Source organism: Zerene cesonia, chromosome 15 (assembly GCF_012273895.1).
Source record: "Zerene cesonia ecotype Mississippi chromosome 15, Zerene_cesonia_1.1, whole genome shotgun sequence".
Taxonomy (NCBI): Eukaryota; Metazoa; Arthropoda; class Insecta; order Lepidoptera; family Pieridae; genus Zerene; species Zerene cesonia.
In genome coordinates this window covers 5,997,857-6,020,792 of record NC_052116.1, presented here as the reverse complement: position 1 = coordinate 6,020,792, position 22,936 = coordinate 5,997,857, and the positions used below count along the sequence as shown (strand labels likewise).

General features: G+C 32.8%; 1 protein-coding gene across 4 annotated transcripts in view; it reads left to right on the top strand.

Moving 5' to 3' along the window:
• LOC119832722 (cytohesin-1) overlaps positions 1 to 21,357 on the top strand; it is a 31,913-nt gene extending 10,556 nt beyond the window's left edge. For all 4 annotated transcript variants that reach the window (XM_038356454.1, XM_038356452.1, XM_038356455.1 and 1 more), the window contains exons 3-9: positions 8,729 to 8,861; positions 11,752 to 11,950; positions 12,736 to 12,997; positions 16,254 to 16,372; positions 17,491 to 17,602; positions 20,423 to 20,553; positions 21,153 to 21,357. In XM_038356454.1, the coding sequence (XP_038212382.1) occupies positions 8,729 to 8,861; positions 11,752 to 11,950; positions 12,736 to 12,997; positions 16,254 to 16,372; positions 17,491 to 17,602; positions 20,423 to 20,553; positions 21,153 to 21,288 (1,092 nt within the window). In that variant the 3' untranslated portion in view covers positions 21,289 to 21,357. The remainder of the gene's footprint in view (positions 1 to 8,728; positions 8,862 to 11,751; positions 11,951 to 12,735; positions 12,998 to 16,253; positions 16,373 to 17,490; positions 17,603 to 20,422; positions 20,554 to 21,152) is intronic.
• Positions 21,358 to 22,936: the final 1,579 nt, after the last annotated feature.

Genomic DNA, 22,936 nt, shown 5'->3' with positions numbered 1-22,936 from the left:
TTAGTTTAAAATTTATCAGGCAACGGACGGTTTTGTTACTCACGGAACATTCAAATATTCCATAACAAAGTCTTCTCACGAAAGTAGTTAAATGGGTTCGTCTACATCTATTCTATTTTTATTTTATTCTATATCCTGACAAATTATTTTGTTTATAATAATTGCATTTCATGAATATTAAAATATGCCGATGATTCATGCCGATCTAATTTGACCAACACAGACGTCTTCTACAGCAGTATTGAATTTGCATTATGCATGCGCATTTCCATATTGCACATTCCTTGCGAGCCAAATTAGGTACGAAACAATTCCCATTACATTAATTTCTTCAATCATCTTTGCACGTGGTTGGTATATATTGACGTCTTAAATTTCAATATGCTTGAATGTCAATGACGCTGTTTGAATTTGTGGGGGCGTTGGCCGTGGAGTTTGCATGTGTTTAACGCGCCACCGCTTCTATACGAGCTGTCTCATTAGCTCCCTCCGCGAATTCTTTTGCTTTTATTACGTCTGTTTAGCCCTTGTAAATGGGAATGTAAGCACAAAGCAATTGTTGCCGGCGATAGATATAATCTATGACTAAAGCTCCCTTGCTTGATAAATGATTTTATTCCGGACGTATATATCTAAGTGGCAATTAGAGTTGAACCAAAAACAAGCACATTAAAAACTTTCAGCTTGCTTACCCCCGTAATAGTCCCACATAATATATAAATACAATGGTTCCTTTATGTTTAGCTTGTTTAGCTTGTATGTTTAATTCAACATTTCAAATCAAAATTGTAAAAAATAAATCCCCATATTAAAACTTGAAATAAATACGTAGTGTTATTTCATATAAAAATTGCATGGATGGTTCTTGGTCCGAACATTGACAGTTACAAAAATAAATAGCGCATAATTAGAATTAACACGGTAACAAATTTAACCAGCCGTGTTCTTCCATTTTGGCTTTTAGCCAGTTGGACAATCGGTATTCGTTTACACTTGGATTTTAAGAGCCTGTGGAACTGCAGTGTTCGCTACTCGGTGACCGTACACCGGAAACATGAACTTATTGTTTGTTATGCCTTTTTGTGCCCGGAGTCTGTGTGTGTAGTGTCATTGTAATGTACGTTTCTTTATATTGCTGCACTCGTTCTACGAACCACTTATTTGCACGGCTTGTATTGTAGGCTTGTGAACATATTTGCATGCTTATTGGCTTTTATTAGTGTTATTAGTTCTTTCCATAAGCTTTAGTAACATTAACGAAACGTTGAATTGTTCTAATAGCTATATTTCGTCGTGTAAAATTCTTTCAATAAGTTAAATATTTAAAATGACAATTTCTTTCGATGATCACTATATTATACGTATCGGTTATATTGTGACGCTTTCCGACATGCGTCAGATTTCTTCTCGGGGCAATAAGTGATTGGATGGGTCAAGAATGCAGGAGGTATATGTTGCGGTCAGGGGAGATGTTGGACGTGACCGAGATATTTAAGTTAATAATATAAATATTTTTATACCGTTATGCCTTTTATAAACCGAAGAACGACACTGTAACTTTACCTTTTGCACATTATATAGTTTTTGTAACATGAAATAAATTATGATATGATTTTAAACAGTTTTAAACCAAGTTTACGGCAAGATTTGTTGTGAGTATTAAATACAAAATGCATTCATTACGATAACCAACAAACCTTTCTACATTTTCTGTTTTGATTTCATGACGTGTTTGAATAATATTAACACTAAACAAAAAGACCACGAATCGGGGGGGAAAATTCTTGGAAAAACGAATGACACACGATTTGTTAGGTATTAAATACAATGTGAACACTTATTACTGGATGATTCATAAATACAATCTATTTAGTTAGCGTGTTAGCATACGCAGTCAAATGTGTTGGTACATTATATTTCGTTAATGAAAACTTTGATGTAGATATAGAATTGCGTAGTCCTAAAAGGTACTTATTAAATAAATATCTATACTGCGTTTTGGATTTTTTTTTGAATGCTGGCATGAAGTTGAAGAAGAGCGCCATTCCTGGTATTAAAGTGAAAGGCTTTACTTGACTTTAAGTATAGATGTTTTTGAGCATAAATATTATATTATAATGTTTTTTTTATAGGCATTCATTGTAAAAAACATAAACTGCAACTTTAGGACTGATAGCAATTAATCATCACAGACTAATAAAAAAACAAGAACCTTTTTTAAACCATTCACCAAAAGTTTTTATTTAATTACACTATTAGGAAGTTGCCTTAATTACAAAGTCCGCGACACAGGTTGTTTTTCTCGGAATTATATCTGAAGGTCGCATTTGTCTGTCATACTATGTTGTCGTATTCCTAAGCAAATTCCTCGCGAATTACGTAAGTTGGTATTTCCTCATTATTAACAAACATAAAAAAACACAAGAATATCAATTTTATAAATAACGTTTTGTAAGTACTACATCTTTTTACCACTGCATATTTTTCGTCTTGTCTTGAAGAAAATAATAAAATTAAATGTGATAATGTTATGAAATTACTAGGTTACTTACCTTCACCAAGTTATCGTTTCGTTTTCTTTATTTTGAAATGAGAAGTTCCTATAATTAAAATTTCAAAGACTTGTAAAATAACACCCGCTTTATACCTTCAATCACCTTTCACTAAGAAACTTGCATAATGCGTGAATGCAATTGTTCATGGCCTAGTTTCGGAAGATATATTACAGTGATGCATTTACATCAATAATAATTTATTATTCTGCATGCACAGATAAACAATTTTGTATACATCGTACCTATTTTATTATTTTATTTCGGTTAAGGTCCGAATAAGAGACAAAAGTTTTAATGAGGCTCAGTGGAAACCTAAAGGACTTTGAATCGACTTTCATCCGAATTAGATTGTAAATATCACAGTTCATACGAAAATGGCTGAGCCGATATTAGAGTTGGTATGTCGGACGTGCCGCAGTCACAAATATCACTGGGCCAGTAATACGAATACCTTGTGAACAAGGAACATTTAGGCCTTACGGGATAAGAGCCTCCGAGGAATTGATACTTTAAATAAGTAATAGTAGGGGAGCCCGAGATGCTAAATGTGTATTTACTCGAGCGTTTCAGAAACCTATTGGAATTCGCAGATTATACGATAGCAAGAAAAAAAGTCCTAAAGTGTTTTCAATTTTAGCGGTGGAGAAAGGTTTTTGATATTTTTTTTTTTTGTAAAAGAAAAACGGGGCTGTGGAAATACTCAAGCACGTGAGATTTTGATATTTTAAATGCATTGGCATATCACTAAAATAAAATATAACTTATTCTTACGATTTATGTGGTAATTTCGTGGCTACAAATAAAAGGTAAAATATAAAAATATATGACTCGAGCGCGTCAGATAAAGATATTACGGGTTATTTACAACATAAAAAATCCATATTTTGCTAATCTGACAATTTGAGCGTAACCTTAAAGAATTATCGATATTTTTAAATTTCCTGCGGCTCCTGCGAGCGCACCCACCAGTATTAACTGCTCATACTTTCTGGAGGTACTTAGTAATAGGTAAGGTACGTTCCCTTATAATAATCTGACGCGCTCGAGTAAATCCCAAAATCCCCTCTTGGGCTCCCCTACTATAAGCATGTTACGCAAAAATATGCCGTTATAACAGTTATTTTAACTGGTTTTATAGAAACAGAATTTATAATTTTCAAGATCCAAAGCACAGGTCATAGATTTTTTTTTATTTTTGTCTCATTTATAAATGATAGGGCAGTGATATTTCGAAACTGATCGTCTTGGCTTACACATATATCAGAAAACGACACCACTCACTCATTGGAAAACCGCCAATATAAATAAAATTTATTTACCTATAGGCTTTAAAGAACGATGACCTTTGTCTATGATGAAAGACCGTAAAATTGTTATAAAATATAGATAGCTCATTCATTACATTTTATTAGTCTAGGAAATTATAGCTTCTAATGTTGGATCTTAACTACAAAATTAAACTACTCTTAATTACATTGATGCATGTTTTGAATTGAAATGAGCGTAAAAGTTGATAAAAAATAATGCCCATCCTTATAGTTCGGTGGGACTCAGAGCGGTCAGTTTAAAAATGTGTGGGTATTATTTATAGATTGGCTTACATTGTCCAGGCCATTAGACAGACGATGGGACGTCGGTAACCACTCGCTAATGACGAATCTATTGTTAGCCTCATGTGTGACGGTAAAATGTTATCTTTTTACTATACGGCTATAACGCGACAAAATTATACCTTATAATAAGTTATACCTATTATAATTTAATGGTCAAAGGTTTTAAGAGCTGTAAGCTGTATATTATGTATATTTCGGCGCATTTTATGAATGTACTGTGTAATGATTTCCAACATTTGTTCATGTTGATTCGAATGTATGAGGACAATAGAGGAAAATAATGCCGTTGTTTCGTGTTCGTCAGCAAATACCTATGCATATAACCGTCTAGCGTTTATGAATGCAAAACAACACATTGCCTAGGTCTCTTTCAATGCTCTGGACACGTTTGATATGCCGCTCTTAATTTTACCTATCTAAATTATATCTATTACGTAAGCTTATTATTTACTAATCGTTATATTAAACTTTGATAGTCCGTTATATTATATGGATAAAGATTTTATTCAAAAATGTAATCGATATATGTTAATTTATTTTATAGAAACAGAGTACAAACGAAAGACTTTGCGAAACTTAGCCCAGGGAAAGTGAATTAATAGGGGAAAGTATTTAAGGATTCTCGAACACGCTCGTTTTACGACACCTATAGTTTCAATGCCAGACGAAACCTTACAATATGACTTTCATTTATTTAGTATTTAAATTGGCCATACAAAATTACTTCATAGTTGCATCTTATTAGTATCTTCATCTTATCTCCATGAGGAGTTAGGTCAAGGGGTCGTAGATAGTGGAGAAAATCAATTTTAAGAGGCTTTTGTCCTCAAGAAATATTACTTCACACGGTCCTTGAATTCTTGTTGGGTTTAAATTTCATGTGCCAATATGCCTAATAGGGAATTGCACTAAGCTATTTGCAGTTTTATTGTATGATTGTCGCTCGTTCAAAAGATCTTAATATAGATTTATGATCTGTTCCGACGTTGACTGTGATGAGTTCAAATTGCTCCGCTTTTATGCTTCTCTACTTCTTTTAAGGAATGCAACGACGCGATACGACATGACATTGCTGAGTTATTGCAAATATTTAAACTGTGTACTACTAAGATTCAAAGGCAATTGTTCTTCATCAAGTGGTTCAGTGATTTGTGTCGATAATGGAGTCAAATTGAAAATTACACCGACGATTGTCCAATTGAGCGTAATGTAAAATATAACTTGGTCAAGCGAGGCAGAGACAAGAATAATTTATCAAGCGGTCATACAAATCTTAAAATAATTGTGGAGCATCATTATGCTTTCGTAACTCAATAAACTCGGAATAAAATTGAAATTTTACATGCCCTCCACTGCTTAAAGGGTGTCAATATATTGCAAGAAATCGGCAGCAACTATACCTTTTCAAATCTTTCAAGTATACTGTTGTAAAGTGCTGTAGGATTTATTCCCATATAGTGTAAACGAAATTTATTTCCTAAAGTTAATTAAAAATGTTTTTATTTTAATTAATAACGCTGGCGGGCAATTCCTAATTGGCACCTTATTTAATTTCTAAACTAGCTGTGACCCGCGGTTGAAACCGCGTACGTCCGTATCCCGTAGAAATATCGGTATAAAAAGTGCTTATGTGTTATTTCAGTTGTCCAGCTATCTACGAAGCAAAATAGTATTATTATTCACCAATAGATGTCAGGAAAAAAAAAACACGAATAAAACACGAATATGACATTTTCTAAAAAAGATTCCTAGCTAGATCGATTTATCGCCCCCGAAACCCCCTATATACTAAATTTCATGAAAATCGTTGGAGCCGATTCCGAGATTCCAATTATATATATAGCAATTCTTGTATATATATATATATATATATATATATATACAAGAATTGCTCGTTTAAAGGTATAAGATGTATAATACTCGCGTAAAATCAAACACAAGAAAATACTATTATGAATTTAATTCAAAAATAATTTTCGATTGTCTACATTATTCCTACACTTATTTGCAGTGGGATCCCGTACTACCCATATCCCGTACATGTAGTATACAAAGAGTGAAAAGAGTTCTATATACCATTGGTTACTATTTTTTATTTGCTTCTAAATTTCATAATTGCATACTTTGTACACTATCGATTTATTTAACAAGCGTGACGTTCGTTATTTGCATATAATTTGTTTCATACTGTTTATTGTGCGTGTATAACTATAGCTCTTATTAAATTTCTTTAATCAAATAATCTCCACGATTCTATGAAACAACAAATTACGACAATAAAACATTTAAATCATGGAAAGTGTGACCGCTTGTGATGCAATTTCAATCCCTCGGACAGAATGTAATGACGGATGTGGCTCACAATCGAGTTACGGCAATCGTTACTGAAACTAACTTTGATTCGAAATGCTGGTATTTACGTCGTTAAATGACTATTATTTTTATGTATTTTGGCAAACGCAATAGCTGCCCTTTAAAATGGCTCAAACATTTTGGTTGGTGTTTATATGTAAAAATTTAAGCCATGCAATAACAGTACTAAAACCATTATTGTAGAAGAAAGAAAAGCTTCGATTTATCTTATTCGATATTTTATTTAAATCATTTTGTGATTGTGATTGTTTACTAGATTTAGGTGTTGCTAATTGATTTGTTTAAATATGTTTTTGAACTTCTCTTAACATAAACGTTTTATTTATGATCAAATTTTATCCATTAGGTGACCGATACATATACATATTTATATGTATCGGTCGGTTATTATGTATATATATGGACGTTTCGGTCGGACACGATCCTCAGCTTCGATCTTAATCCATAAAAAATTAGTCAAAATAATAAAATGCTCTTTCTTATATGTAGGTTCGTGCATCCAGTATATTTCCTTAATTATTCGTAAAGGATCACTCTGACGTGACTTTTGCATGTTTCATTCAGTCATCCGTTGAATAATACGGGTGCAATAATACCGTGAGATATAAAATAGACTTTCAGTACAGTGATAGTTAGATCGAAGTAGCACCTTCACTTTTATGGTGAAAGGCGTTATTTCAACGCGATTGCTAAAATAACTTTTTAACTACATCATATAAAAATTCTATACATTGAATATTTTATGCACCTAAGTAATATTAGCTATTTGGCTCTGTATTATTCTTTATAAAAACGAAAAACAGAATAGGGAAACTACTATCTTAAGATAGTTGTATGTCACATTACCATAATGTCACACACAATTTGTTTAAATACCTTATGCGTCCTCTTTTCACTCTATATCTAGTAGCTGGATTTCTAATTGACATACCCCGTTCAAATAGAAATTGTAAAGGCACCTGTTATCGATGTAAGTAAAAACCAGTCTAGACAGTCTTCGTAAACATAATACTCTTGTAGGCTCATATAAAGGGTACGATGTGAGCCCATTAATGTATCTATCACCCGCTAGCTATTATAAATGTATAATATGTAATAAATGTATTAAGCACACTTTGCACTGATTCCTCTTCGTTATAATTGGAAGATTCTTTTAACTTTTTTTTCCTTTGTACATAGATTCAACGTCGTTTGAAAGGTGCTTAAATATTGCTATTGTTTTATGAGCTGTTGGTTTGATGAACAAATAGTTTTGTAATGCTTATTATTTTATCGTCTAGACGTGGAAGACCGGTAGCGTTCCCTTGGGGGAATAGGTTGCCGACCGCAAATTATGTTGGAACGTCGTCAGACCGTAGCGGCGGCTTTTGAGACTTCTATCTAGTATGTGCTTTGTCCAAGACGATAATATTATGTTCATCCAACCATTTCATATTTCTGTATTTAAAATCTATAATTTATTTCTTATTGTCTTTAAGTTCGCTTTCATAAGAAAGTTTAAATTACAATACAACATTTTTATAAAACAAAATTTTATTAATGGAAATCATTTCAAAATTACGAAGCTTAAACAAACGATCTTTCGCAAGTTTTGATTCGATAGGAAGTAGTATGATGAAGAATAAAAATATTATTCTAATAAACCTACATAGAGTGTGGGAATATTTATGTAACAATGAATGAGCTAAATTGTTCGTGGAGATTTTTTAAAGGAGAAAAGGCTTGTCTGCTATAAACTGCTGTGGCAGTGTTCGTAATTATTTTCAGCTGGGCTCACTTTTGTTCGAGCTAGTGAATGTGATATTTTCTTTGTACCTTTGCTATTGTATTCGCTGATGTTCCGCTGAAAATCTGTTCGTCCTAGTTCTTTAGTTTTATATCGTGATGGAGAATTTAAATAGAACTGTTTTTTTTCCAGAGTCAATCATAATCAATTGAATTTTCTGGGCAATAGTATATATGTGAACAATTATAGTGTCTAATTCAGTTGTTAGTTTTCAAATAAAGTCGACCTTTAGAAATATTAATGTTATTCGTTTGTATGTACTGGCTGTAACGTGAATATTATTTTTCATAAATCCCTCCTGTTTGTTTGTTCCTTGGCTAAATGCGTATAAAATAAAAATGTCTATTTATGTATTGACGTACAGTTTCAAATTTACTGAACATCATTCTCTTTCTTTCTAGCAACTTAAAGATGAACTCGGTGAAGTGGTGGCAGAATTGGAGGGTCTCGACGGCCAGGAGGAGTGCAAGCAGAACAGTAAGGCCAAACAGATGAGCATAGGCAGGAAAAAATTCAATATGGATCCCAAAAAAGGTAACTATTGCAGTTTATTTAAATATATAATAAAAATTCTCAATTAAGGGTATAAATTTGTGGTCTTAAAAATTTAGAAACTTGTTGATAATTTTTAGTAAATACTTTTATGTACTACGAAGTTACATTTTATTGATTGACATTTTTATTTTACAAATTACCCCATATGAAAAGGTGTCTAGACGGAGTCCTAAATGTAAAATTAATTCGGTCTTAGTTCGGACGATTTGTTAACTGTCAGTTACAGAAAGAAATCTCATTAAATCGCCTCTAAGAAAGTATTTACAATAACCGTGGAAGAAGGAGTGTGAAGTTTTTATTACAACTCTCAGATTAGGCACTCATTCAAAAATTATTTTATACAAAATTAGGTCCATGCTATTGTACATGCTGTATTAAACGAAAATAAATTTTGGGATACATTCTGCACGTCAAGTGCTAAGTAAATTGGGGTCATTATTGCAAAGCAATTGTTAATGAAACGGAGTGATACACTTAAATACAGTTCACTTGAACAAATAAGGATAAATAGTTTAAAATATGAATATTAATTAACTACAATTGAATAATTTACATAACTAAACTTCAATGTTACTTAATAGGCATAGAAATTATTCGTTCGCACGTTTTAGAAACTACAAGGTATACGCGTTTCAGGTTAGGTTTCCTTAATTATTTATGAGTTTGTGTTTTAGTTGGTAAGCGAATGATATCTCTTTGTTGCGTAATAATTATAATCAATTGGAGTAAGGGATTGCGCAAGCATGATCGCCGTATCTTACTTTATAGTTGTGGATTATAATAATTACTCGTTATATTCAGACATTATGATATTGTAACTGGCATATGTCAGCATTTCTGAAGCACAGGTGTGTTGTTCCCACGACGGGCTTGCGAGACCGCATTGTTAACATAGATGGCAATACCACTCGTTTATGCATTTTTACATTCATCCATATGCCATATGGGTGGTGATTTATGAAACACAGTATTGCTAAATACTGTTCAAATGACAAAGTGAGTACATAAAAGGATAAACGGAAAGTGTGTTGACATGATGAAAAACATATCTTGTTTATTTTTACATTATTTGAGGTATAACTTCCATTGTTAAAGAAAGCATAACAATTTAACTAAAGTTATTGCCATTTGCACAATTTGCAAAGAAGGTATAATTACCCTATATTATGGTCAATCGGCTTTAGTTTTCTGTGCAATTAATTAACTTGGTTCATGCGAATTGTCGGCATGCATGCATATATTTTAAATGTAATTAAGGGCATAAAAAACATTACCTATTAACATGACTTTTTCTATTAAAGTTACTTATGTTTAACTAGAAACATGTAACTAGTATAATTACTTCAGTTAAATGGTTTTATGTACAGAAGTAACGACGCAATTACAGATATAATTCCCTTCCATCGCAGTCACATTTATCATCGTTAATATTGTGTACCAAGGCTAATATAATCACTGCGTACTCAGAATATGCAAGTTGGTTGCGCCAATTTATGCAGAATGACCGCTTTGCTAACAACAGCTCTCTGTGTTCATCTTTTATGTTTTCATCCGTCTCGTCCCGCTTTGTCCTTTTTTTTGACGATAACAATTTATCATTCTGCTATTTTCAATTTTTCATGGTTTTAGATCATACCAGACACGGTATAAAAAGATTTGCATTTATTTTAAGTATTAAGATTCTGAGAGCTTTTTTCTAAGATACTATGAATATACTTTAACATACCTATTGTTTAACTCGCGGAATAAATCAGCCGCATTGTCAACTTATAAAAATGTTTTGTCGTGGAACTTGAGGCATTGAATTTCTCGAAATATAAAGGTCTACGTTCTACTCTCATTGTGGGTGTTGGGTGAACGTATATGACGTCAGGGGTGAGCAATAAAGCATGACGATCATGACGTAATTTGGGCAAGATTAGATATAAATATGAAAGTCGTGGAAGTGCAAGTTCAAGTTATTCGAATAAGTGATTTTCTTGGTTTTCTGCGTGACGCTAAAATAGAGACGATCTCGTTAAGTTTATAATTGATTTTAATGTATGAGTTCTTTTGAGCTGATTAAGGGAAATTAAATTTCTAGTGGAGCTTGATACGATAGCCAGTTTTTAAAAATGAATTCTTTAGAAATTATGCGCATACAAATTTTATGCAAATACTCGTGACCCATACTTGCTTCATATTAGCTTTAATGAAAAAAAAGGTATTAAACTATTCATAAATGTTGACCTTAATTTTGAGTCAGTACATGTATTTTACACAGAAAATTACTTCATACTTTACTTTCAAAGCTACATATCCGTTCAGAATTGGCCTTATGTTTGAAAGTTTAAACTTTAAATTATAGATTTCATGATTCTTTCTTGTATATTCTAATTTATATGGAGCTCTTTTCATTTTATTAATAAAGACTAAATATATAGTTTTAGCTGCATCTCACTGATCTCAAAGCCAGCTCATTTATTTAAATTCCTAACATCTTTTCAATTACGCTGAAGAGCCCAGCCGCAGAGCTTTGACGAAGAAACAGTTCCTTTTCGGACGGAGTGCATTACTGAAATACATTTTTGAAGCGGAACACCGAGTTTGTTTGCACAGATTTTTTAATCTCATAATGTAAAATACGTGTGCTACGATGGCCACTTGAAATAGCGAATGGAGAATCATTTTGAAATGTAATAATACAATGAATTTAAAGTGCATTTTCGTAATGTTCCTGAGCGTTATTTAACAATAATTACCCGAAATGAAGAGAAAATTATTTCTGAAGAATTCTGTTAATTTGTTACAATACTTTTTTACGTAATTATATTGAGTGCGTAATAGTCAGTTCAGGAGGTGCCTCTAATAACCCGTATGGTTGTTACAGGTATAGAGTATTTGTACGAGAACGGATTACTACAAAGGACACCAGAGGACGTCGCGCAATTCCTACACAAAGGCGAGGGGCTGAGCAAAACCGCGATAGGCGATTACCTCGGCGAGCGCTCGGAATTCAATGAGGCGGTACTCAGAGCCTTCGTTGAACTTCACGACTTTACAGACTTGATACTCGTACAGGCGTTAAGGTAAGTCTCGTTTCAGAGGAGTGCCTCTTTAAAGTTTCCATTTATTATGCACGTGTTTTATCGTAATATATAGATTGATTATATGCGCAATTACTCAATGATGTGATTGTGTTTTGATTAATTACGCTCCCCTCGCCCTTTTTGATAAAGAAATTAAAGAGATTATAATGTTATAATTAAATTTCTTTTGTACTTTTGCATCAAGCTACAAAGTACACTTATTATGATTAAACGATTTTTAATGTTTCTGTATATAAAAAGGAAATTTAACGAAAATATAATAACGTTGTTTAATCTACAAGAAGTATACGAGAATCGCTAAAAAAAAACACGAATGTCGTATTAGGACTTAAAACTACCTGCATTGCAGAAAAAAATGTCAGAAAAAACAACTGTTCCTGTAAAAAACAAAACAATTGCCTGTGTATCTGTTAGCTGCAACCACGAGTTGGCAATATACAGTGTGCTTTTGTTCAGCTTTATTTTTACTATCTAATATATATATAGTGTATATTGAGTAAAGTTTTTTCTTATCCACCTAAATTAAACTGGCAGTTATCGGCAAATAAAAATTTTGCAAAGTATTAAATTAATCATAAAAATTTAATAATAGCAGTTTCAATTGTTACGATGAAAAGTTTGTGCTGCTCTACATCTTATCCAGAAGGTCTTTTTTTATTTCCTTCAGCTGTATATTGTTTTATTTCGAAAGCCTTTTGGGTTTCTCTTGCTCAGTTCATCTTGTCGTATAGCCACACACCAACAGAAACTTCACGCTGTTCCAGACAATTCCTCTGGAGTTTCCGGCTGCCCGGCGAAGCGCAGAAGATAGACCGCATGATGGAGAGTTTCGCGCAGCGCTACTGCCAACTGAACCCGGACATATTCACGAACGCGGACACGTGCTACGTGCTCAGCTTCGCGATCATAATGCTGAACACGTCGCTGCACAACCCCAGCGTGAAGGACAAGCCGACGCCGGAGCAGTTTGTCGCTATGAACCGAGGGATCAACAACGGCGGGGATCTGCCTCAGGAGTTGCTCTTGGTGAGTTTGTATACGCTATAGAGTATAGGCCATGTGGGATTTGGGAGTTGTAAAAGTAAAAAAAAAATCATTTGTTCAACAAATTATATATCACAGTCTCCTAATATAGCTTTCGCTGTATTTCAGTAGTAAAGTAGTTTCTAATGTGTGATTCCTTAAGTCTCCCCGTGGCCGCGCTGGCTATAAAGTTTTCAAAACGTCGGGTTAAATAATATAATGACGTTTAAAATCCGTTAAGAAGTCTTTAATTTCTAAATTTAGTTGTAATGTGTACTTCAAGCGCGATATAAGTTTATATTGTAGTAAAGTAATGAATGAATTCCAAGCAAAAATATACAATCACAAAATCATATTTAGGTCGAATAATATACAAATTAAGTGTTTAAAGAACTTCATGTTCGGTGAAGCCAGAATGGTATTTGAGCTAGGACAACGCTATGTAGATGTGTTCTTGTTAGACTAGTTATCAGTTGGGTGTCACCTTCGCTAATTAACACATCTTATGGTTGACGCATATTTACCAAAGAAGGCTGTAAAGGTTTGCAAAAATTCGAAATTTGAGTGAGTTGGAAATACAAAGATAACTGCGTGTATAATGTATGGTCTATTTCACAATGTTATTTTTATTTTCGCGAACATTATAACGTATATTTCATTTAAATTCAGTAAGTATATTTAGTTTGTTGTGTTGTGGTTACAGATAGTCTTTCGGGACAAGGTACTGTCTTCCGGGACCATCAATAGTTCAAGCTATTGATAATTAATTTAATCGATGTATTTACTTCTATAGTTCAAAATAGTTGAATTAATGTGTGATGAACCTCTAAATTAGAAAATAGTAGACATTTATGTATGATATACATACGCTAACCTTAAAATAAAAAATATGTGTTATCATCTACACTATTTTTATAAAGAGGAAACTTGTATTTTTTACATTTTTAACATTTTCACGCAAAAATCTCTGGATCGATTTTAAAAGTTCTTTCACCATTAAAAAGCTACAACTTCACTGAATGACATAGGCTATTTATGTATCACGGGCGAAGCCGGGGCGAACAGGTAGTATATAATATAACTAGACAAAAAATGTAGGTATGTTTATTTCAACTGATACCGTTATTAAATATTGTTTTTTGAAATATACTAAAACCTCTTTTAATTCGATCGCTAGTTAAAATATTATAACATGGTTTGATACCAAAGCTTCCACGGCCCACTTGTAATGTAACAAATGTGTACAGTTAACGTGAGGCAAATGTAGGCTACATTAGTATTAGTCCTTGTTGGCTTATAAAATTAACCTAGTTTACTTTACCGTTGTATTTGTAATGGTATTTCAAGATTCTTCAGGCGTGCTTTGAAAGGCATTTCAACTAGTAACCTGCCCCGGCTTCGCTCTGATTAACAATAATTGACCTGCATAAGAAACCGTAATAATAAAAAATGAATAATCCCGGTTTTCTATGAAATGATAAACATAATACGATGTAACGTTTCATTTGTATGCAATGGTTTGAAGGTTGGACGTACTTCCAAAATAGGTCAGAACGGCTGGATGCGCTTGAATGGAATTTTGCACGGAGATATTTAATAATATCGCATAGACTTATAGGCTTTTATCCGGGTACGGTACAAGTAATACCATGAGCTGAAACTAATATAATAATTAATATTATTCCAATATTAACTGCTGTGAGTACTATAATTAATTAATACTTCTAGAAGCGAAGTTCGTAACTGATACGTTGTATATTTGATCAATATTCATTTGCATTCAGGATATAGAATGAGCACGTATTATTTCTGTCAGTCGATTTATCTAGTTGTTAACATTGAATTCGAAGGTTAGTGTTTGTTGTAGTAATAAATTAGGTTTTTTTTTAATTTACATAGAATTTAGAATTGAATATCTTTCGCTTTTCAAATCGTGTATTATTTGGATATCAAAATCAACATTGGTCGGTTTTATTTTTGGAATACGTAAGATAGACCAATCCAATATTATATTAAAGAATTTAATTGTCTTTAAGGGAATTGATAACAGTTCGCTTATAGCGCTCTTGTAGCCTGAATTCTGAATTCACAGTACAAGTAAAAAATATTGACCTTAATTACCTGTCATAAGAACATGGTCAGATCTGAGTAATAGTATTTTATAATCACCGTTAGCCAGCATTTCCTTTACTCGGATTAACGCAATAAAACTATGTAGGCTAGCTATTAGTTTATTTCTTCTATTAACCACCAGTACATTAGCGTCATGACAACACGTTTCAACGTGAAAAATTAACATGTATTAGGTCCTAATGTAAAATTGTCACGACTCTTGTAGTGCTGGGCGGTTTAGTTGTTAACATAATAATGAAGTACCTGGTATGTGGATGTGTGCGATAAAATAGTAATAAGTGCTTCCTATAATATAATATTGTACCTTTGTATTCAACATAATAAACTGTTTGCTTTATTATCACTGCAATTAATTGTTTAAGTATCAACATTAAGCTAGTGGCCCTGTGATAGCGATGATGTATAGAGAGATACAAATATAAGAGATAGAGTACAATGTTAATAAAAGGCTTTAATTTTTTCATTCATAACATTACACAATTTTCCAATCAATCATTAATTGGCTACGTTTAGAAAATCGTTATCATTCACACGAAGTAATTATGTGCGACCTTGTTTACTCAACAATCATCCTAACCTCAAATGACGTAAATGAGACACTATAAAGTAAATTAAGCGATAGTTGATGTCAATATAATGCCCTCTTATCGGCGCCAAGTGACGACCGATAAACGTGTCATGATATTTGACAAGCCAGTTGAGTCAGTAGCGATGTGGTGCACGATAGTAATTTATTGTTTTCAATAATTCTCAACGCTGCCTTAATTTGTTTCCTAGTGCAATTACCATTCGATGTACGGTACACGTGTAGTTTAATATGTAAGTGGATCTCGTTGTTCGGTGCATTATGCAGTGATTGTTGGCTCGTTTTTATTTACGGTTTATTTTTGCATTAATTTGTTTGTGTTGATAATTATTATGCACGTGCAAATAAACAAAGATGGACTGTATTGGGTCATATATGATACATTGATTATTGCTTCCTTTTAACTGGTTTATTGTTTATTTAAAAATTTTCCAAATGAAATTAACATTCAAACAGAGATTGTAGATTGGTTTCAATGAAATATTTTCGTTTTATGTATTATTACATCTTTTAAAGTGCATTCCTATATTAAATTTCCAGTCCTTATACGAGTCTATAAAGACGGAGCCGTTCAAGATTCCCGAGGACGACGGTAATGATCTCATGCATACCTTCTTCAACCCGGACAAGGAGGGGTGGCTGTGGAAACAGGGCGGCAGGTATATATACATTCATATTTATTTGCACATAAGTCTTTATAGATAATAAAATGAGATAAAGTACGTATAATGTGTATGTAGAATGTAAAGCACTTCCATAGTATGTATATAGAAACGTCACTAAGAGATGGACAAATGTAATTTTGAAATTGAAATGTATCTTTATCGAATGAATAAATTATTGGAATTTGATAGTCGGCAGTGATTCGATGTTTATTTTAGTTGAATCAGATTGCGATCTCGTCAAGTTTCGTTTACTCCGCGGTATCGAATCTCCTCGAACATTTGAACTCCTGACATGTCTTTAAAAGACAAACGTATATTTTTATACTTGCTTTGGTTTTCTAATAGAAGCTTCTATGATAAATAGAATTAAGTGGTTATTCGCGGACAGTGTTCGATATTCTGCGTGCGCAAACATTTTGGAGTTTTGAACAAATATTTAGTTTGTTTAATATTATAAGCATTGCCTCACACGGCACTACATAAGCTCATGAATTTTATTTGCATATTATCAGTCAGATATTTTAAGTCGCTAATTACACATGGATTACGGTATTCCGCGAATCTACGTATACATTTATGGTATTTACATACCGATATAATTGTTTTTTTTTCCGTTTAATCGAGGTTGCATAACCAGTTTATTATTATATCAAACAAAAAGCTTAAGTGTCACGGTAAACATGCTCATATTATCAGTAAATTAAATATAAGTTTTGTTGAAGGTAAAAGAAATGTTATCAATTCTTCAGTGCCTATTATTTGTTTGCCCCCATGTATGTGCTTTGATAGCCTACTTGTGGTACATTAAACTGGATTTACTAAAGTATTACAATATCTTATTCAAATATAAACCATTCTGTACAGCAAGTAAATATTGCAACGTTGGCCAAGAGCCTATACACATTTCATACATTAAATTGATTGATTAAAGGGACTCTTGAGAATTTTGTTTTTTTTTTTTGTCAAACCATTTTTGTCATAATGTTCTTGTTAGAAACAGTAGCTCAAAATTTTTGTATATCCACCCAAATAAGCCTGTATCTCTTGCCTTGAACTTGTATATAGTAGTTGTTTAATACGATAAATATTTATATAATATTTTTGTGTTTCAGATACAAATCGTGGAAGCGAAGATGGTTCATTTTGAACGACAACTGTCTTTACTACTTCGAATACACAACGGATAAGGAGCCAAGGGGAATCATTCCATTAGAAAATATATCTGTGAGTATTGTATGATATACAAATTCTAGTTTAGTCTTGTACATATTTTTTGACAAATAAAATGATATGGTCGTATTTGTTCATACTTTATCAGATTGGTATCCTTAATTTCGTTACGTTAGTTTTGTAAAATATATTTATTTCAAAGGAACAAATCAATAAAAAGATGTCGGTTTGTTTTTATGTATACTTTATAAAAGAAGAAGTATTAATGTCTGTGTTAAACTGAAATAATTTATAAGTTTAATTAAAAATGTATTTACCATGCACGTCAAAGATATTTTGATATTATTAATAAAAAATAACAGCACCGTTAATGTTAATTCCCTTTTAATACATTTAACAAGCGTAAACCTTATTTTGGTCACGGGCTATAAAATCGTAAGTGCGATGTAAATTTCATATTTTATTATCAATAATACTGCATTTCGTAATCTTTGCGTTTGTCGTTTACGCGTTGTCTCGTGGTATGCGTGATCTGATATCATGTGATGATCACACAAGAGGCGCCTGGAAACTGGTTTATACTATTTAGGCGGTAATCAGTGATATTTAGTGTTATAAAATTTTATAACCGTTTGTATGATAGGGACGCGTATACTTTGCGTTTGATGGAAGATTTTCACACATACGTTGATAATGTCTGGGTGTATTGAGTTTTCTTGAGGCAGTATTGAATAGTATGTTTTACGATTATTTTCTCTTTTTATTGGAGCTGTATAAAATGATACTGTAATTGTAAATGTCTTGTGAAATCTCGAAATTATAACCATTGCTGATGATTTTCATTTGTTCCATCTTTTATAATAAACACAAACAAAAGAACCGTACATAATATCTACAGCAAGATAGCATGGATCATAAAGATCAATTTAGTAACACATGGGCATCAAATTGGTTCACGACAATTTGTACGCTATAAACTTTCTATATTATTAAAGTTAGAAACGCTTTCAGGGCAATTATTTTTTCTGTTTCTTTCTATTTGTTTCGTTTTATTGACCGGTACAATGTGAATTTCACAAATAAATATAAAACTTATAAGTTTTACATATTAATATCTGTTGTTGATCGAAATGAGCCGTTGAGAATTTTAATTGGTTATAAAATAAATGACGGTTAGTTTATATATGCATATTTCATTACATTTTATGATAAAACGCTAATGTTTTTATGGTTTATTGTGACTTCGAAAGTGAAAGTAAATGCTTTTAATGACTTCGTTACTTATTACCACCGTAAATCAACGAAGACATAATTTCGTATTAATATACACTATTTGTCATAATTTCTGATGGGAAACTATTCAGTCAACATACTGAGGTGTGCACGATGGTAATTAGTGCAGTATTAGTTCTAATATAGCCATATAATGATCAGATCTAGTGATGGGATGTGCAAAAACCACTAGAAATCTGCTATTTCTTACATGCCGGTACCAAATATAATAACTGCTTAACTGTAATACTTATATAATTTTAAAATCTGTGTTTTGATAATTTAATGAATCCATGAGGGAAAACCGAGTCTTAATGCATCTGATAACATTTTAAGTGAAAAAAAATTACAATTATAAACGTTTACATACATATATGCATAAAAATTTTTTAATGTTTATAAATATTCAGCGAGGAATTAGCTTAGCCTATATTATTTTATAGACATCTTAATTTGTTTATACTTAATCTTTAATTAAATCATTTTTAAATTATTCTTCATAAGTAGGACGTATTAGTCTAACGAAATGACATAAAGTATTCGCCTTAGATGCATTGTTATCAGGTTATTTGAGAATCGTAATAGAAACATACATAATACGATAGTTAATCAATAACTCAAGCGGTTCAATCACTCCTCTTGGATTTAATAACAGTTCTAATTGAAGTGCAATTTGAATTTCTCGGAAACTAATAATTGTATTATATCCACAATGGATTATGTTTTAATTATACAATAATAACTCAGCAGGCCGTCGACCGTGTTTAATATTTCCGTGTACCCTTTCGTGCAACTAATTGTTATGAATGAATAATGGGACGGATGTGTCACATACCAACATGTGACGCTACCACACACCGCGTTCTATAGTTCCCAATACGCGGCACAAAACATACAAGGCCTTTTCAAACACATAATTCCTACTGAATATTAGATGCTCATTGCCAGTACGAGTTTTAATGAAATGCCTATGGGTTTTTTTTGTAATGTTGTCTATTGCTCTTATGCGGAAAAAACTAGTGATCCATTTCATATCACCAACATTTTCAAAACGAGTATGCAGGCCAATGATCTTTAGACTGGAATAATACAATATAGGCTAGTTCTTATCCAGTATAACACAAACTACAACTCTTATTTGTCCTTTTATTTTATCCCACCTAATGTAATGCTAAGGATTATAATTCTATTACCAAAGACTTATGTTTTACTAGCGGTCCTCCCCGGCTTAGCCCGTGGTATATATATAGCCTAAAGCCTTCCTCAATAAATGGTCTATCTAAAACTGAAAGAATTTTTCAAAACTGACCTGTAGTTCTTGAAATTAGCGCGTTCAAATAAACAAACAAACAAACTCTCCAGCTTTATAATATTAGTATAGATATATTTAATTCATCATCATCAGCCCACATATGTTCCCAGTGCTGGGACACAGGCCTCCCGTAAGGGTTCAGGCATAATCCACCACGCTGGCCAAGTGGGTCTTGGCAGATGTCACATGTCTGACATGCCGGTTTCCTCACGATGTTTTCCTTCATCGCTTCGAGAAGTGGATGGTATGGTGGATATTGTCCATTAATTAATACCTGATAATATTTCCAGGTCCGTCCAGCGAGCGACCGGCAGCGGCCGCACTGCCTCGAGCTGTACGCGAGCGGCGGCGCCGACCTCATCAAGGCGTGCAAGACCGACTCCGAGGGGAAGGTCGTGGAGGGGAAACATACTGTCTACAGGTGTGTTTGTGTTCTACAACCTTAGCCACTAGAAAACTATATAATATATAAATAATATTTTTCTTATCTAGGTTTAGTTTTCTAGAGTATAAGATCATTTAGCAACTTTTTTATAAGAGAAAGTTGAAAAAATAACCGTCAAAGTAATGTAACGTTATGTTGGAAACAAATAAGTGTTAGTTTATTGTTAATATTATTTATTAATTCATTCATCACTACATAGCATCAAGCAACGTCACTTCCCGCTTTTTCCCAATGTATGTATGTATGTATGTATGTATGTATGTATGTATGTATGTATGCTTAAAGATCCTTAAAGAGAAGAAGCCGTGGACAAAAGCTATTTGATTACATTTATTGTTTATATTAACGCATTAATTATTATAGAAATAGCAAGTATATTTGAACAAGATAATTGAGATTTAAAACCCTCTCAGTCCGCTACAAGATACTCAAATACTATATGTAACTTTTATTTGCCATCAAATGTTTGGAGAAAAAAAGAAAGTACGGAGACATATTTACTTTGTTACTACACATATGTTATTTCGTTTCATAATGCAAAAAAAAAAATAACCACAATTTAAATTATATTCCAGAATGTCAGCGGCCACAGTGGAAGAGCGGGACGAGTGGATCGAGTGCCTGCGGCGTTCCATCAGCCACAATCCGTTCTACGACATGCTCGCGCAGCGCAAGAAGAAGGCGCAGCACAGCGTGCACTCGGCGCACTAGCACAGCGTGCGCCGGACTTTACATCTGGTGAAGTGTTAAGCTGTGAACACACACGGTCTGTGCGCTCCAGGCGCTTTTCGATGCGGCGATTTCAATATGGCGAGCGTGTTGATTACCAGCAAGCAACGTGTTACGTCACACTCGAGCGTAGTGTTTACCGGTCCTTACAAATAATGCTAAGCTGCGAACACACGATCAAGTGTGTTCTGGTTGTTGTAAGGCAAGAGCTCACTGTATTTGCAATGTAATCAGTGTTGTATCATCACCATCAAGCTTCTCTCTAGTGTACATTCTACAGGACAACACAGTGTGTACCGTTCTTTAAAAGTACTATCGTTGTAAGCTGTGAACATACGATTCATGCTGAGATCGTTAAAAGGGCATCACTAACTACAACGGTGAAATAAAGTAGGTGACATCAAATGCCTCAAGTTTTTGTGAACATTGCTTCGTAGCAACAGCGTCATATTCGAAATGCAAGAAGGAAATGGTACAAAGAGTTCGCTGACTTTAGCAGTGTGTAGTGGACTTTATTTATATAGGTGAATTGTTAGGCTCTGAAAATTTTAATTCGGGCCTTGTAATGATTGGTAGGGTATTATATGTGCGATTTTTAAGGTGAGAACTCATTGATTATGAAGTTATTGCTATTGCGCACGTTACGCATCAAATCATAGACCAGTAAGAACGGAGTGTTAACGTGTGAAGTTTAGCGTGAATATCATTTGGTTATTTTAATTCACTAGCCCAATAAAATTATATTGTCACAAGAAGGAATGATATTAAATAACTCTTTGTTTGATTTTATGATTCACAAGAGTTGATCAAATGCAGCTAAGAATTGGCTATGGCAGTAGCGGTTTTGATTGATCAATTAGTTTGTACACTTTAATGTTATATCGCTAATTTACACTGGTCCTAAAAAGGCACTAAAATATTCATTATACAATTGAAAAAATCACGACTCGTGACAATACTAATGGAAACTAAGTTTTTTGTATCGTAAAATAAACCAGTAAACAAAAAATTTGCTGTAATAATTATAGTATAAGCTTCATACATTAAGTTCAGAAGAAATTATTAATGTGATTATCAGTGAAACCATAAACAGAATGTTATTAATAATAAAAGCAATGTCTTAAAATTAAATTTATAATTTCATTTTCGAAATAAGCCGATGTATATTTCATTAATTATTATTATTGTGTATGTATGTCTTTGTGATTGTAATATTTGATTTAAGATTCATTTTAGTTATATATTTTATATCAATGAAAGATTATTTTATTTTTTCGTAGATTATTAAGTATTGTAGTCGTCCACATTGAATATGCAATGAATTATTGTGAAATGTGATATTCGAAAACAATGTGACCATAAAACATTGTTCTGTATATAAATTGAGTAATTAATTACGGTTAGTAATGTCCATGTATATAACGAAAGCAAGACTGAAAGCGTACATACATTGCTTTTTAATGGTTCGTGTTATAAAGCTGGGAAACAATAATAAAGACATATATTTTTATATAAATTAGACACGCTGTATGATCTAATGTGATTAAATACAAATAAATCGAATTTAGTGCAAAATTATTTCTTCGTGGTAATAAAAAGTATGATAAAAGGTTAGTGATGTTGGCCATAA